The 16432-nt window shown below is 62.3% G+C and overlaps 1 protein-coding gene across 1 annotated transcript in view; it reads left to right on the top strand.

Annotated features, from left to right (window-relative positions):
- PTPRN2 (protein tyrosine phosphatase receptor type N2) overlaps positions 1-16432 on the top strand; it is a 587908-nt gene that overhangs the window by 244834 nt on the left and 326642 nt on the right. Inside the window, exons 10-11 of the mRNA XM_081535514.1 lie at positions 515-601; positions 3715-3794. Coding sequence (XP_081391640.1) covers positions 515-601; positions 3715-3794 — 167 coding nt within the window. The remainder of the gene's footprint in view (positions 1-514; positions 602-3714; positions 3795-16432) is intronic.

Here is a 16432-nt window from a genome sequence, read left to right as displayed (position 1 = left end):
AAACAAAGTTTTTAAAAACACATAGTTTAAAACCTCTGGGAGGTTTGGGCTCTCATCCATCCTTGAGGCGTGGGTTCCCAGCCCTGAGGGCTACTCACTGTCTCAGGAAGCAGGATGGTGGGGGTGGGCGGGCAGCCCCCCTTCGCAGAGCAGGGACCAACCTGCTGCTCCTTGGGCCCGTCTGGCTCCCCAGCACCCCCATTCCCACCGTGTGGCTCCTCTTACTGGTTTAAAGTGCGGTGATTCACCCCGGCTGGGGTGAATCTCCCCGCCCCCTGCCCCGCCCCAGGCCGCGTAAACGAAGTACAGGCAGGGCGGCTCTTGGATCAGGGCAGGGTGGGGGCGCAGGGTCCCCGTTCCTCAGTGAGGGGCCGGGGGGTGCGGGGCCCCTTCCTTGCAGTGAGGGAGTGGGGTCCTGGGTCCCCGTTCCTCGCAGTGAGGGGGCGTGAGGGGTCTCGGGGTCCCGTTCCTCGCAGTGAGAAGCCCGCCCAGTAACCCTGCCGTCTCCCCACAGCTCCCTGAGCCTGGACAAGGGCACGCAGGCGCTGGAGGACGTGGCGCGGCTGCTGGAGGTGCCGGCGGGCGTCTTCACGGACGTCGAGTGAGTGCGGGGTGGGGAGTGGGGGGCTCTGGCGGCTCCTCCTCCTGAGCGTCCCTCCAGCAGGTCCCCAGTGGGGCATGTTCACTGTGTCACAGAGGCTGGTGCGGGAGGAAGAGGGGGGAGCATCCAGGGGGTCCGGTTAGCTCTGTAAGCGCAGCTGAAACCCAAGTGTCAGCAGGACTGCGATCCCGAGAGGGCCCCGCTGACCCGGCACCCCCGGGGGCTCTGGACGGTGGGGCGGGCCCACCGCAGGTGAGCCAGGGCCTGGGGCTGGCGCCTGCAGTGTGCGCGCCCCGAGGAGTGGGCCCTGAGGTCCCCGAGTGCCCCAGCCCGTCTCGTCCTCAGTGGGCTGGGTTTTAGAAAGAGCTGGTGCCACGGAGTCCAGGGCTGGCACGTGGCAGGTGCGTGGGTCGGGCCCACCCCGGGTCGGGCCCACCCCTGTTTGCTGATGAAACCCTGAGGCTGGGAAGAGCGTGAGGGGCTGTCGGAAATGCACTGGGGCCCGGGGCTTCCGATGGGAGGGGGCGGGGCCCAGGGGCTCCGGGGGCGGGGCGGGGCGGGGCGGGGCGGGGCGGGGCGGGGCGGGGCCCGGGGGGCTCCGGTGGGAGGGGAGGGGTGGGGCCCGGGGACCTCAGGAGATATGGTCCTGACCTGGTGCCCCTCTCCAGCCCCTCACCTAGGTCTGCTCCTCACTCCTTGGCTCAGTCCCCCCCAGACACGCCGCCTCCAGGTCTAGGGGTCCTGGGGGCTTTCCTGCCTCCAGAGGTGGGCTGGTTATCAGCCCAGCTCTTTCGTAAATATTACTTGCTGCGGTCTCTTTCCTGCTTGGTGAACGGGGCCTCCTGTGTCCCCTGGGGGCCACAACGACCCCACCGCCCTCTTTCAGCCTCTTTCAGTCTTGGCCACATTGTGGCCGAGTCCTACCCCGAGGCCTTGCCCGGGCCTGGAGCCCCCAGCCGGCCCGCACGTCTGTGCCTCGGGAGCCCGGGTCCTGCCTGGTTGATGCGGGGCCAGCACCTCCGGGTCTTTAATGCTGCACGTGTGTGGGGTGCGTGTGGCGTCCCAAGCGGTACATACGAGTCCTGTGTGTCGCCCCCAGGACCCGGCATGTGCGGGTCCACAGCGCCTGTAGGGGTGACCCGGGCCGGGGGCCCTGGAGGGAAAGGACTGCAGCGGCCGCAGGGGGTCTGCACGTCGCGGTGCTGGCACGGTGGTGCTGGTGCGGTGGAGGCGGATCGTCGCTCCTAAAGGCGCGGCGGCCGCCGCTCCGAGCGCTCTGCCAGGGCTGTGTGTGTTTCCGTGGAAGGACTAGTTATGCCTAATATGTTTTGTTAATGGCTCTGTAGCTGTCAAGCAAATCCCATTATTTCTTACTACATCATTAGAGGCCATTAAGACGGCATCGGCGCGCCGCTGTAATTGCGCTGGCAGACGCCCGGCCACCGCGGATATGCTTTTATAATCGAATCCCGGCTGTGGGCGGTGCTGATGGATGCGCTGCTCTGGGCTCTTGCCGGGCGAGCGGACAGGAGGCCGTCTGAGCGCTGGATCCCCCAGCCCCGGCCTTCAGCTGAGCCTGAGGCGAGCCTAGGCGGGCCGCTGCCTCAGCCTGAACCCCCTTCCTGAGTCCACAGCAGGCCAGCAGGGTGTGGTTTGCCATCCGTGTGGTGTCCTGCATGGCGAGAGGCAGTTCCTGAAGACACTGCGGGAATTCAGCCCTGGACACTTCCGGCAGGTCTCCCGTGTGCAGGCCCGAGGCTCCCTCCTGTAGGGGTCCCGCTCCTCCCACCCCCCCTCCTCCCTTCATGTGAGGACCCCTGGAGGTGGGAGGGTCCCCGAAGTCGTGATTCGGTTCCCACAGCGGAGTTTGTTCTTATATGCCCCTGTCTTGTCTCCCTGGCGACTTGAACCACCTCCCATTTTACAGCTGAGCCGCCGGAGGCCTCGGAGCTTAAAAGGCTCAGCGGGGTGACAGGTGGTGATCTGGGACATGGACATGCAGAGATCTCTGTGCAGAGACTCCACGTGCCTGCCCGGAAGAGCAGGTGACAGGGAGAGAGCGCCGAACTCACGCCGAGGTCAGCCAGGAGGTCGGATCTGGCTCGCACTGCCAGTGACCCTTTCTCCCTGGCCAGGGCAGAGCTCGGCCATGTGGGGCTGGGCGATCAGAGACGCTGAGCCTCCATTCACAGAGTGCTTTCCACGCAGGGCAGTCCCAGGGTCACTTGTGTGCGTGTCCTAAGGTCACGTGTGCAGCACCCCAGGGTCGCGTGTGTGCACGTCCCAGGGACTTGCGAGTGCTGTTCTGGAAGGAAGGAAGGGGGGCGGGCCGTGGTGCTGCAGGTGGGGCCAGCTGAGTGAACCTCGGGCTCTGTCGTTCGGGAACCAGGAGTGTCCACGTGATCTTCAGAGAACACTCAGCACCCAAGGGCAGGTTAGGTTTGGGGGGCCCTACTTACCCGGGCCTCTCCAGATGTAGGTTAGAGAAGTCTCACCTCACTGGTCACCAGGAAGAGCAGCTGTCCTGCAGGCTCTCCTGGTGGGAAGGGCCGCCCGTGCGGTTCCCACTCCTGGGACACCAGCCCCTGGGGGGTGTCCAGGGGGTGACGAGCCAGCTGCCCAGGTGGCGCTTGGGGAGTCCTGATGGAAACAGCCCCCTGCTCCCCTCAGACGAATCAGTTGTTAAAAGAAGGATATGCTTTTCAAAGTCATGTTCAACACAGTATTTAAAATGCTTTGAACAATTTTGATAACTCCTGGCAAGCAGTCCCCTGCCAGTTATTTTTATACTGAGTAGTTCTTAAAGATTTCAATAAGTTTTCAAGAGAATTTTAAAAATACTTGTCTCTTTCCTGTCTGTTCTTGGCTCCTGTGGCTCCCTGGGGAACTGACTACTAAAACCTGTTTCCATAACAATTTTCTTTTTCCATGCAGGAGTGTCTGCTGGTTACTGTTGGATTATTGGGGTTGATTTGAATTTTTTTGTAAGAGCCCTGCCACATGTATCTTTAGAGTGGCAGAGCCTGTGGGTAGAGTCCCTGGGACCCACGGGGGCCCTGGGGTGTGTGGGGCACGCTGAGCAGTCCTGATGCCTCTTAAACGGTCTCTTCCAGGGTCGAGGGGCCAGCGGTGACCTTCAGGGTGCGCGCCAATGCCCAAAACGTGACTGCGGCGGTGGCGGCGAAGGCAGCAGGTAAGGCTGTTTCTTCGAGTGCTGTGCTAGGCACAGGATGCCCAGTGTAGCACAGAGGGACTGTTTCAGCCAGTCTTAGCCACTCCTGTACGTCTCTGAGCATATAAACTACTGTAATGGAATTGATGCTTCCTCCCGGTGTGCGGTGCAGCGCGTGTCCTGGGTGACTTAGAGACCTGACGCTCAGTTCTTGGCAGTTGAGGTGTGGTCATATTGTGTCTGTTAACTTAAAGATTATTTATCCACTGACAGTAAACAGGCATAAAAATAGAGGTAATGCCCCTTTCGGTGGAACAAATCCTAGGTCTTCTTGATCTTGGTTGCTGTTGGCTTTTACTTGCAGTGGATTTTGGCACCCTTAGTAACGCTTATTTGTTGAAAGTAATGATTTTGGGGCCTCCCAGTTGGCGTTAGTGGTACACATCCCACCTGCCCGTGCAGGAGCATAAGAGATGTGGGTTCGATCCCTGGGTCAGTATGATCCCTGGAGAAGGAAATGGTAGCCCACTCCAGTATTCTTGCCTGGAGAATCCCACAGACAGAGGAGCCTGGCAGGCTACAGCCCAGGAGTTGCAAAGAGTCGGACAAGACTCAAGCAACTTAGCACAATGATTTTGGCGACAAGAATTGTCAGTTAAAGAGTTCCTCGCACAGTTGTACCAGTTCCCGTAAATCTGACAGATCTGCTTGTGGAGACTGAGACTGCTCCCAGGCTTCATTCCACTGCGGGGGTGGAGGTCGGGGTGGAGCCGACTAGGCCGGGCAGTCTGCCTGTCCAGCAGAGTGGCCTAGCGGGTCCTGGGAAGGGGGCAGCAGGCTCTGGTCTGAACTCTCTGCGCCCGAGGAGGAGCAGGTTCCGGGTTACTGGCTTCGCCCCGAGTGGCCACGGGCCCCCTCACTGCATGGACTGGTTTCATGCCCCTGCTTCCTCAGTACAAGAAATTACTGAATATGTTTAAGACCAAACACCAAATATATCAGTCTTCTACCCAGACATGCACTCATCATTCCGTCAGTGACGATCCATCCCAGTACTGGGAAATACTACATTCAGAACTGGATTTGTTGGAACTTAAGGGCAATATGAATGGAATGAAATGGAGTGACATCTTTTTATCTGTTTAGAATTTTGACAGTATGCTTGTGACAATGGCCTTTCATTGTTTTGTTGCTTTCTGGGGGAAGTGAGGTCGATTATCTGAAACCTGGTGTCGTGGTTTTTGTTGGACTTCCCTGGTGGCTCAGACGGTAAAGCATCTGCCTACAATGAGGGAGACTTGGGTTCCATCTCTGGGTCAGGAAGATCCCCTGAAGAAGGAAATGGCAGCCCACTCCAGTACTCTTGCCTGGAAAATCCCATGGACAGAGGAGCCTGCTAGGCTGCAGTCCATGGGGTGGCAAAGAGTCGGACAGACTGAGTGATTTTACTTTGGGTTTTGTTGATGTAGCCATGTCATACTTGGAGAGGGAATGGTACCCACAGCTTGAGCATCAAGTCACAGCCTCTAAACTCAGATGTCTAAGTTGCACCAGCATGTCCGTGAACCAGTGTGGGGGTACCAGCCGCCGTGCGAACCGGTGAGGGGTGCCAGCTGCCGAGAGAACCGGCGTGGGGGTGCCAGCCGCTGAGAGAACCCACGTGTCCGTGGACCCGCGTGGGGCGCGGCCACGGAGAGAACCCACGTGTCCGTGAACCGGCCTGTCTGTGAACCCGCGTGTCCGTGAACCCGCGTGGGGCACGGCCGCCGAGAGAACCGGCGTGGGGTGCCAGCTGCCGAGAGAACCGGCGTGGGGGCACCAGCCGCCGAGAGAACCAGCGTGGGGCGCCAGCTGCCAAGAGAACCCGCGTGGGGCGCAGCCGCCGAGTGCCTTGCTGGTTGTGCTTGTGCAGAATGGGCAACGTGCACCCACAGTTTAAGAACGTGGTTCCTTTTATATTTTAAGTACTTTAATGATGTTTTGAATGTACTTGATGCTATAAGGGAAAGGATTACAGAGAATTAGTCTGTGACCACAGGATCGTAGTGTTTGGTGCTGAAATACCAAACTGCAGAGTCACCTCAACCCCCGTCCGCCTTGCGGGCATGTCTGTTGTCACCAGCAGAGGAGGCCTCCCACCGGCTGCAGCGTCCACATGGGGGTGGACTTGATCCTGTGCTGTCAGGGAGGTTGGAACCCCGCTCAGGAAGTTCCTGATATAAGTGGATTGATCCTGTGCTGTCAGGGAGGTTAGAACCCCGCTCTGGAAGTTCCTGATGTAAGTGGATTGATCCCGTGCCATCAGGGAGGTTAGAACCCTGCTCTGGAAGTTCCTGATGTAAGTGGATTGATCCCGTGCCATCAGGGAGGTTAGAACCTCGCTCTGGAAGTCCCCGTGATGACATGTGGGGCTGCTCCCTCTTCATACTTACTTGATGATGAAATTTGTTTCTGTTTTGAAAGACTTGAAGGCGTTTCTGTAACGAACCTCCTCTCTCATTCTTTGCCCCAGGAAGGTATTTGGGGGCTTCCTTTTCGTGTCTTTGCCACTACTGGAGGCCTCAGCAGAGGGGATGGGAGGAGGACGGGGGCCTTCAGGGCTCGGGCCGCACTTTCCTCCTGGAATCCTGGTCAGGTGTTGGATGCCATCAGGCCCAAGGGCTGTCCATGGGCCCCATCGCTCTGGACCGAACGCCGACACAGGTGCCCCTGTGGAGGTGGAGGTGGAGTCGGGGACTTCAGTGGAGACCGGAGCTCAGGGCTCCTGGAGGCCAGGCCCGCGCAGTCCTGGGCGCTGCAGCACGGCCGGGGCTGGGCACATGGACCCAGTCACCTGTGGGTGCGGGACCAGGGCGTGGGGAGGGGCTGGCGTAGCTTCAGGTGTCCACGCCGAGGACGCTGAGCCTCGGAGTCTCTGAGGGCCCAGGCGTCTCCTGGAGATGCTTTCAGTCGAGGCCAGCTCCCCACTTAGTGGTCATCGGTCGGTACAAATGTGGCTCGGCCGCGCCAGGCCCTGTGCGGACCGTGGGCGTGCTGCACTGTGACTGAATGAGACTCGGCTCTGGCAAAGGTGCAGCCCCGCCGGGGAGGCGAGGAGGGAGTAAATACGGTGCATGGTGTGACGTGGTGTGGCTGGTGACGTAATGTGCACTGTGTGTGATCGGTGGGGTATGAGGTATGCAAGGGAGCATCACATGTAACATCACGTAATGTAGTAACACTGTTCCCTGACTGCACAGTGTTGCCCAGTGTGCCGTGTAACACGTGGAAAGCGTGGCACAGGGCATGGCCTGGCACGGGGAGTGGCAGTGTACTGTAGTGAAGCGCAGTACACTGCTCTGTTGTGTGGTGTTCATCGCATCATGTCAGGAAATGGAGAGGATTCTGGAAAGAAACCAGGCCACACGTGAGACCTGAACAGATGTTGGCCAGACAAGGTGGCGTGGCCGTGGGACAGAGGCAGGGGCTGCCAGGTGCCAGGGAGACGGCGGGAAGGGTGGGTCGAGCGGGTTGGGGGACTCGCCGTCCTGGGTGTTGGGCCTCCAGGACGAGTGTCTGGACGTCTGCATCAGTGGGCCGGGGCCTGGGTCTGCGAGCCGGCAGCGTGGCACCCAGCCCATCTTGGAGCCATCTGTGGCTGTCCAGGTGGGTTTTGTAGTCTCACCTTTATCAGCCCCTCCCCTTCTTTCTCTTTCCGACTCTGTGCTGAGTGCCACAGGCCACAGAGAACCAGCCAGAACCGCTCTTGTCCTCACTGGGCCTGTGTCTGCTGCAAAGAGACGTTGGGGCCCAGATGTCTTGAGGAGGCAGGGAGGGCTTCCTGGAGGAGGCAGCCCAAGGAGAGAGCTTTGGGGCTTCACGGGGGACGGTGGGGTGGGACCTGCAGTGTTAACCATAATACCTGAGGCTTCGGAGAGCTCCCAACTTCTGCGTGAGGGACATCTGGCGAGGTGGCCCGGCGGGGGTACGGGAAACACTCTAGTGGCATTTGGGTGACGGGGCCACGCGTCACCGGTGGGACACGGTGGCATCATGGATGAGCTCGGTGCCGAGGAGCTGGCCGCGGGCCCTGGAGACGCGGCTGGTGCGTGCTGGCGTGCGGGAGGCACCCAGGCTGAGGGCCCCTTCTCTGGCTGGGCTCGGTGGAGGGGAGCTTGTCAGGGAGGCAGGAGGCGCCGTGGGGACGGGCGCATGCGGCCTGGCCATGTTCTCTGGGGCCTCAAGTCTCTGAGATGAGACGTGCCTGCGTGGCTGGAGAGAGGCAGCCCCTGTGGGCGAGCAGGTGCCCGGTGGGGTCTGCATTGAGGCTCGCAGCCCAGCCCTGTCTGGCCCCAGCGGCGCTGGGCGGGGGAGCCTGGCAGACGTGGGAGCGGGCGTTCCTTCCTGATGCGAGGCAAAGCTCAGGTCTCTGATTCTCAAATCGTCCTGATGCTGTAGCTTCAGAAGCCCTGTGATGCCCAACTCGTAACGTCTAACAGCCTTCCCATGGGCCCAGCGGCGTCAGCAGGCCACCCTCCTTTCTCCTGGCCTTACCTGCAGCCCCTCTGCACGCCTGGCAGCCGTGGACGGTCACCTGGCTGGCCCGGGGCAGGGCCTGCGGATGCTGAGACAAAGGACAGGCAGAGGCGCCGCTCGCTGAAGGCCGGCTGAGGGGGGGACAGGGCCCCGGCCTCGGGGGCCAGCCTGAGTCCGTGGTGCTCGGCAGGAGGCCCTGAGGAGCTGGTGGGGACAGTGGTCACAGGCGGGTCTCATCTGTCAGGCTGCTGCGGCCAAGGCTGCCTCCCAGGGCCGCTTCCTGCCATTCGCTTGTTTCCTCCTGCACTGCAGCCCTGAGGCTCTGATGGTCGTTCCTTAAAACGAACTTCTAATTCGCAAGGCATGCTGCACCCCAGGTCCATGGAGTTCACAGGTCACGCCGCACCCCAAGTCTATGGAGTTCACAGGGCATGCTGGTACCCCAAGTCCATGGAGTTCACAGGGCACACTGCACCCCAAATCCATGGAGTTTACTGGACATTCTGGTACCCCAAGTCCATGTATCTCACAGGGCATGCTGGTACCCCAAGTCCATGGAGTTCACAGGGCAGGCTGGTACCCCAGTCCATCTAACTCACAGTGGACACTGACACCCCCAAATGCATCTAACTCGCAGGGGACGTTGGAACCCCAGTCCATCTGGCCCTGAGACACAACTCTGTGATAACTCAGGGTGTGCCTCGGGGCGTGGAGGTGACACTGCGTGTGGCCGTGTTATGGGACCACACTCTCAGGGCGGCGATGAATGTGTGAGATGCAGATCAGCCAGCAGATGAATCACCCATGGTCCACAGGGTGAGGGCGGCCGCCCACGGGGTTGAAGCCCTGGTGCTGATCCAGGCGCTTCTATAACTGTTCCTTTCTCCTTCAAAGACGGTTTGCTCTCTGTCAACACCTTGTCTTATTACAATTGCAGAGTAAGAAAAAGCCAATTCAAAATGAAAAGTCTTCAGCAAAAGCAGCTATAGGGTCCCCTCCCACGGGATGAAACGGTATAGATAAAGTCTCACCAACGTCGCAACCAGATCCATGTCCTCGGGGAGGTAGCTTAAGCTGCCCCTTGTCGGAGGAAGCCCGGTGGTGGTGAGCAAGCGGCCAGCCTCGTCCTGCAGGGGTTGCCCAGGCCCAGTGACCCCCTGGACCCTGTGACTGGACGTGGGCAGTGGTGCTGTCTGGGAGCCTTCCCTCCGGGCGCCGGCTCCTTCTCTCGGCCGGAGAGCTTGGAGCAGAGCGCCGAGGGTGGGCCCTCCATGACCTTAGGGCGCTTGGCGAGGGGAGCAGGCCTCGGGGCTGACACCCGCACCCAGCACTCCCCGGCCTCCAACGTCCCGGGGTGAAAGGGAGGGTCGGGCGGGGCCCAGCGCTGCTGCTGGGGGGGGCACCTGCTCGTGTCCTGCCCACCATCCACTGCGACGCGCCAGCCCCCCCGCCTCTGCCAGCTCTTCCCCCAGCCCCCCGGAGCCACTCGACCACGTCTGTGGCCTGTCCTCCCCGGGGTGGCCGGACAGAGGGTGGGCAGGACGGAGTAGGCCTGTGTGGAGACGTGGCCCTGGCCACAGTGGCCTGCGGAGGCGGGTGGCCGAAACGAGGCTGCCGAGGAGGCAGAGCTGGACGGGGCCTCCCTCCTCGGGTTGGTTAGAAGCGTCCCCCTGACCGCCGACCACTGTGGGCCACTGAGCAGACTCAGGTGTGGACCTCAGGTCTCTGCCTGGACTGGCACCCGGGACACGGAGCAGACACGGGCAGCTGGTGGGCCCGGGGGGCTGGCGGGCTGGATGGAGGGGCAGAAACGTCGGGCGAATGGCCCCCAGGCTCCCAGCTTTGTCAGCGGGCACATCTGGCGGGGGGTCAGTCGGCGGTGCCGCCCGCCATGGGCCCCCCTGGTCACTGGCTGCTGGAGAGCTGGGCTGCCCGACAGGCCTCTCCCACCAGCCACGGGAGGTGTTCAGAAACATCAGTCAGCTCACAACGGCATCTCAGAGGTGATTCCACGTTCGTAAGACTGGACACCAGGAGTGGGGCGGATGTGTGCCCTGCATGGCCCCCACGGAAGGTCCACTCCCCAGAGCCGCCCTGGAGCGGGGCATCCACCCCCGCTGTCCCTTCTTGGGTGGCGGGTTTCCTCCTGGTTCTCAGGGTGCGGACTGGCTGCAGTGGTACCAAGCAGAGCAGGGGGGCCCCATGGGGCAGGGGGGGCCCATGGGGCAGAGGGGCCCCGTGGGGCGTGGGGGGCGTGGGGCAGGGGGGGCCCATGGAGCAGGGGGGCCCGTGGGGCTGGGGGGGCCCCGTGGGGCGGGGGGGTCCGTGGGGCAGGGGGGTCCGTGGGGCGGGGGGGCCCCGTGGGGCAGGGGGGGGCCCCGTGGGGCAGGGGGGGTCCGTGGGGCGGGGGGGCCCCGTGGGGCAGAGGGGCCCGTGAGCCGGGGGGGGCCCGTGGGGCAGGGGGGGGCCCGTGGGGCGGGGAGGGCCCGTGGGGCAGGGGGGCCCGTGGGGTGGGCGGGGGCCCCGTGGGGCGGGGGGGGCCCGTGGGGCGGGGGGGCCCCGTGAGCCGGGGGGGGCCCCGTGGGGCAGGGGGGGTCCCGTGGGGTGGAGGGGTCCCATGGGGCGGGCGGGCCCTGTGGGGCAGGGGCTCCTCCCCAGGTGCTCCCCATCCAAGGACCCCCATCCGAGCCCCTTTCCAGCCGACGTCCTCCCCAGAGGGCCGCACGCTCACGCTGGGGGTTCCTTAAATCCTCTGCTGGGCTCACACACCCTTTACATGAAGAAAAGCTTCCTTACGGTGGCCTCCGGAACACGCCTCTGTTCCGTATGAATGTTTTTCTTTGACCACATTAAACAGACTTAGCCCCTTTAGTGGCGGTTTAGTTCCTAAGTCTTGTCCAGCTCTTGCAACCCTACAGACTGGAGCCCGCCAGGCTCCTCTGTCCATGGGATTCTCCAGGATACTGGAGTGGGTTGCCATGCCCTCCTCCAGAGGATCTTCCCAAGCCAGGAATCAAGCCCAGGTCTCCTGCATTGCAGACAGATTCTTTACCAATGAGCCACCAGGGAAGCCCCTTTAGCAGTTTGTAATGCAGCACACGGGGCAGTCTGTCTGCACGTGGCACGGAGCTCCTCGCTCTCTGAAAGCCCACTTGGGTAGAAGATGGGTCTTTTCCTCTCCCTTTTGAATGCTCTCGTTTCCTCTGTCCCACTCTCTAGTGACCTTCCCCCTGAAGCCACCCAACATCACAGGCCCCCTGCTGCCCCCTGTCCTGTGGGGACCCTCAGAGTCACCACAGTGCTGGCCCTGAGCCCTGACCCCACCGGCAATAGCCTGGACCCTGGACTTAGGGGGAGGACCAGGCTGCCAGCCAGCTGTGGCTCTGCAGCAGGTTCCCGACAGAGATTGGAGCCCCAAGGAGGTGAGGACACCGCTCTGAGGTGGACGGAGCCCCCAGGGAGGTGATGACACTGATCCGAGGTGGGCAGGACCAGCTGTCCCCCAGGTCTGGGGGTGAAGGAATGGCTGAACCAGTTCATCATTTTAAGAATCTCCCCCAAATCACTCACAGACCCCTTGGTCACTGATTTTGGAGGAATCTAGTGGGAGCTGTCTGTTCTTCCTTAACTTTCAAAGTCCAATTTCCAGACTCTGTCTTTGGTCCCTTCTGAAGAGAAAGTCGGAAACCAGGGGACAATTGACCAGGAGGTCAGAGATCACTTACATTAGAAGATGCTGCCCGTGATAAGCATCAGCACCTGCTCGGCAAGAAAACCTGCTCCTCAGCGTCATTCCCGTGTTCGGTTGATGCCACTGTCTGCGAGAATGTCCCTCCTCTGAACCAGCCCCTCAACTTCACTGCCCAGGACCCTCTGATCAGAGGCCGCGCGTCTGCCCCCAACGGGCTCATCCGAGGTGACAGCCTCTGATACAGGTGGGGACCCTCCTGTCGGTAGCTTTTTGTCAGAGACGGAGAGAGGCTTGCGTGTGTGTTCACATCTCCCCTTTGCACGAGTGATGCCAGCTCCGGGCGCTTCCGCCCTCGTGCCAGGCACTCCCAGCAGAAGCAAACTTCACCCTTTGTGTTTGGAGCTGGCTGTGCCCGCAGAGCTGTTTAGGGAGGCCTGGAAGCCGTGTCCAAGTTCAGTGTGTGTTTTGACATGTAAATTTACACGAGGCATATTTAGTCAGTCACAGTGGTACACTAATTGGATTCATCTGTGGACTGAATGAGACACACATCTGAAGAAAAATGAAGGGAACGCATCGCCAGCGGAGACACTTTGTAACAGTGCTGTGCGTCATCAGAGCGCGAGAAGGCCAGGGCGCCAGGCACGTGTGGGGCCTCGCCGCCGGCCCAGGTCTGTCCCTGCCTCACGGAACACACGGCAGGACCGTGTCGCTGTCCGCGGTGCTGAGTTTAGGAGCCCTGGGGCGCCTGACACCCCAGACACCCAGGAGCCCATGACGGAGTGTGTGTGTGAGCACGACCTGAGACACTATGCGGAGTGTGGCATGAGCATGCACACGCAAGTGCAAGCGTGTGCGCGTGTGCGAGCACCAGGCTGCAGGCCCGCAGAATGGAGAGAAGGCTGTGTCCCCGCCTGTCCCAGCGTCTCCCGGGCTCAGATGGGGCTGCCACCCTCCACGCATGTAGCTCGTTCATAGGGGCCTGGGGTCACCCTTGGGGAGCCACACAGGGGCCGTGGGTGGTCTGGCTGCATCCGACTCTGGGGGGAAAGTGACCGCCCTTGCCCTCCCAGCACACCCTCCTGGGCCACCGTGGGCACCCTGCTTGCCATCACATCTGCTTCGCGTCCTTTTGCTTGGGCAGAGGGAGGCTGGAGCTCTCAGGCGTGAGGGCCCCTGGGCCCAGGTGCCCCACGGGGGCAGCGTCTCCGGGTCCCACCCTCCCACTGTCCTCACCAGCCCCCTGCATACGTTCGCAGGTGGGGGCTTCCCGCGCTGTCCCCTGCAGCAGCAGGCAGGGCGAAACTTACCCAGCGAAGCCGTGGTGGACGGGGAGGGTCAGTGTGGCTGGATGGAGGCCGGGTTGGCGAGGCTTCTGCTGTGTTGAGTGTCTTTTTGCAGGATCAGGGATGCATGAGCCATGAGTAGGTTTTTCCTTTTTGTCAGGCAGGGACTCACCAAACAGACTCACCAAGCCAGGAACAGGCAGGCAGGACAGTGGAGGGACAGAGTGCGGTGGGGTCCCGGCCATTTCCCCCACCAGGGATGCCTCTGAACCCTGAGGAGGAAGGAGCCCAGCCTGGCTGCAGAGACCAGGAGGGTGTGCGGGGGGGGAAGCAGGAGGCCAGGATGCAGGCGTGTGGCCTATGGGGGGCTGGGATGCCTGGCGAGAAGGGCTCGGGGCCAATTCACCATCCCCAGAGGACCCAGAGCGGCAGCAGCTTCCAGAGTGGTCCTGGGCCCCGCAGGTGAGTCTTGCAGGCAGGTCAGGGTTGCTGCCCGATTCCTTTCGCTGGGTAAGTGAGAGGACACGTGTGGGCAGTGGTGCCTCTGGGGAGTGACCGCGGGGTGTGGAGCAGGGCTCTGCTCCATGACTTGTGGTTTTCCTTTTGTTCAAAGAGGACAGAAATAGAAGCATGGTCGCTGCAAAACATGCGTGACTCATGAGAACCCGCCTTCAGTGCGTGGTTCTACTCTTCAGGATGACTCTGTCCGGCTTCCACCGTGACGCCTCTCAGGCGATTTATGCTGTGGTTTGCGTGGACAGTCTTCCCAGGGACTCACTTGTTCCAGGTCTGGGCACCCACTGGGGCATTCGTAGGGGGTCAGTGTCCTCGGGGCACTAACGTCTGGGCCCCGAAGGTGGCCGAGCACCAAGAGTCTTCCCAGAAGTGAGCAGCCGCCGGGCTATGCAGGGAAGCCTGACCCCGGGTGCTCAGGGCTGAGCCGCAGTATGAGCACCAGGCCTGCTGGTGCAGCCATTTGAGGGTCTCCGTGAGTAGGTGCAGAGACGGGTCAGCGTCCACCAGGGAGGCCGAGGGCCACGGGAGCTGAGATGGTGGCCGGGAGGCGGCAGGGGCGGCCCGCTGAGGATGAGGAGGTGGGAACAGGCGGCAGCAGTCCCGGGAGCAGCCGGGCCCTGGGTGGGGCGGCAGGGGGACCAGGTGGTAGGTGGGCAGGACGTTGGGGCCCTGGAAAGAGGATTTGGTGGCCAGGCACCCGCCCTGCCTGCTTCATCCTGCCCGACCCCCAGCACAGCCTCCTTTATCCGCTGTGGCTCAGGGGCCAGGACGTCTAGGCGGCTCGGTGTCCCGTGGAGAGTCCTGCTGTCCGTCCGCACATCGCCCCTCATCTCGGCTCCCCTCTGGCTCCGCCTCCATCCCTGGGCCCTCCCGGTGCTGCCCCCACTGCGGGCTGGGGTCCCTGTGCTGGGCGCTGGCGGGGGGACACTCCAGCCCCTTCCCCGGGGCTGCGGCGACATATTTGGTCATCGCCTGTGTCCCTGGTCTTCCTCCCACACGGAAGGCCTCCTGGGAGGGAAGGAAGCCGCCCGTCTGCTGAGCAGGTTCTGGGGCGCGCGGTGCCTGGGGTCCTTCTGACGCCCCGCAGAGGGCTTGGTGGGCGGCTGCGTGTGGGGGAGTGCGGAGCCCTTCTTCCGTGTTGGTCAGCGATGTGTCCGGGGGTCCCATCCCCGCGGGGGCCCTGCCCTCCCCAACCTGGCTGGAGGTGGATTGCCCGCCCCTCTGCTGACCCAGGAGGGTTGGGGTTAAAGTAGAACTGTGCCTCACTGGGTGGAGACCGTCTTCTCCAACGCCAGAGGGGGACAGGGCGCAGCGGTGGTGGGGCGGGGGTCCCCACGGGGAAGCTCGCCCCCCGCCACGTCCAGCAGGCGCAGGGGCCCTCGCAGCGGTGGGGGGGCGGGGGTCCCCGCGGGGAAGCTCGCCCCCCGCCACGCCCAGCAGGCGCAGGGGCCCTCGCTGCGGGCGCTGCCCGCTCCCCTCCTCGTCCAGGTGTGCATTGCGTCCGCGGGCTCGGTGTCGTTAGCGCGGGGACGGTGTGGGGAGTGCGCCTCCCGGGACCGTTCCAGGTGGACTCAGTGACCGGAAGGGCGGTGCCCTGGGAGAGGCAGCGACAGGACCTCGGGGCTTAGGTTTTGCCCCGGGTCTGTGCTTAACTGGCTGTGTCAGTTGTCACCAGCTAGTTGTGCCGTGATTAGGAGTTGCTTGCTCCACGGGCCCCTCCAGCCCCGAGTGATAGAACGGGAGGTGTCTGCCAGGCAGCCTCTGGAAGCCCTGCCAGCAGAAGGCGGCTCGATCCCCAGGCGTGTCCACGGTCTGCTCTCGCCTCCCTGGCCTCCCTGCTGCTCCGCCCGCCTCCGGCCTCTCTCTCTCTCTCGTGAGCGTCCACACGGCTGACCCAGGCCGGCCCCACCGGGGATCCGGGGTGCCCCCCCAGTGTTTGTCTGCATGCCAGGGTCTTGACCACTGGAAGGTGGAAAAGTGGAAATCTGGAAAATGTAAACATCTTTCCAGTTCCCTGTTTTAAAAATGAGAGCAATTATTTCTGCAGCCACTTGGAGCCGCCTGACACGGAGGCTGGCTCAGCTTCCCTCGTTCACAGCGTCTTCACCACAAACAGACGCTGGTGCTGCAGTCCAGGTTTCCAGAAAGCCTCGGCTCCTGCTGAGGCGGGTCTGCACCCCGAGCTGTGCGTTCAGGTGGTTTCAGCGTGAGCCGCTGGTGGATGTCAGGGTTGGTGCCCGTGTGTGGGCCCAGCACTGGGGGTTCGACAGGAGGCCCCTTTGGTTCTTAAAGTGGGAGGTGTGCTCGGAAGTCGCCCCGCGGAGCTCAGCTTCCCTGCTCCTGCTTCTCCTCTCGGCTCCTGCCCTCCCCACTGTGAGGGCGGCCCTGTTCACCTCCTCGGGGCTTCCTCTACTAAAACCGCATGTCTGGAGGCTTGTGTGAAGCACAGGGCACCTTTCCTGGGCATCCGACACCCCGCCTGCAGCTCTCAGGCTGGTCCCCTCATGGTCATCTGGGTTGGGGTAAGGATTAGGGTCGTCTCAGCCTCTCCCCTGCGCCTTGCACTCTGCTGATGAGTCTGATTTAATAGCCATCTTTGCAGTGATAGCTCAGCTGGCAAAGAATTGCCTGCAATGCAGGAGACCCTAGTT

Source organism: Giraffa tippelskirchi, chromosome 10, assembly GCF_054371585.1.
Source record: "Giraffa tippelskirchi isolate mGirTip1 chromosome 10, T2T-mGirTip1v1.2.pri, whole genome shotgun sequence".
NCBI lineage: Eukaryota > Metazoa > Chordata > Mammalia > Artiodactyla > Giraffidae > Giraffa > Giraffa tippelskirchi.
This window is presented reverse-complemented; position numbering and strand designations above follow the sequence as displayed.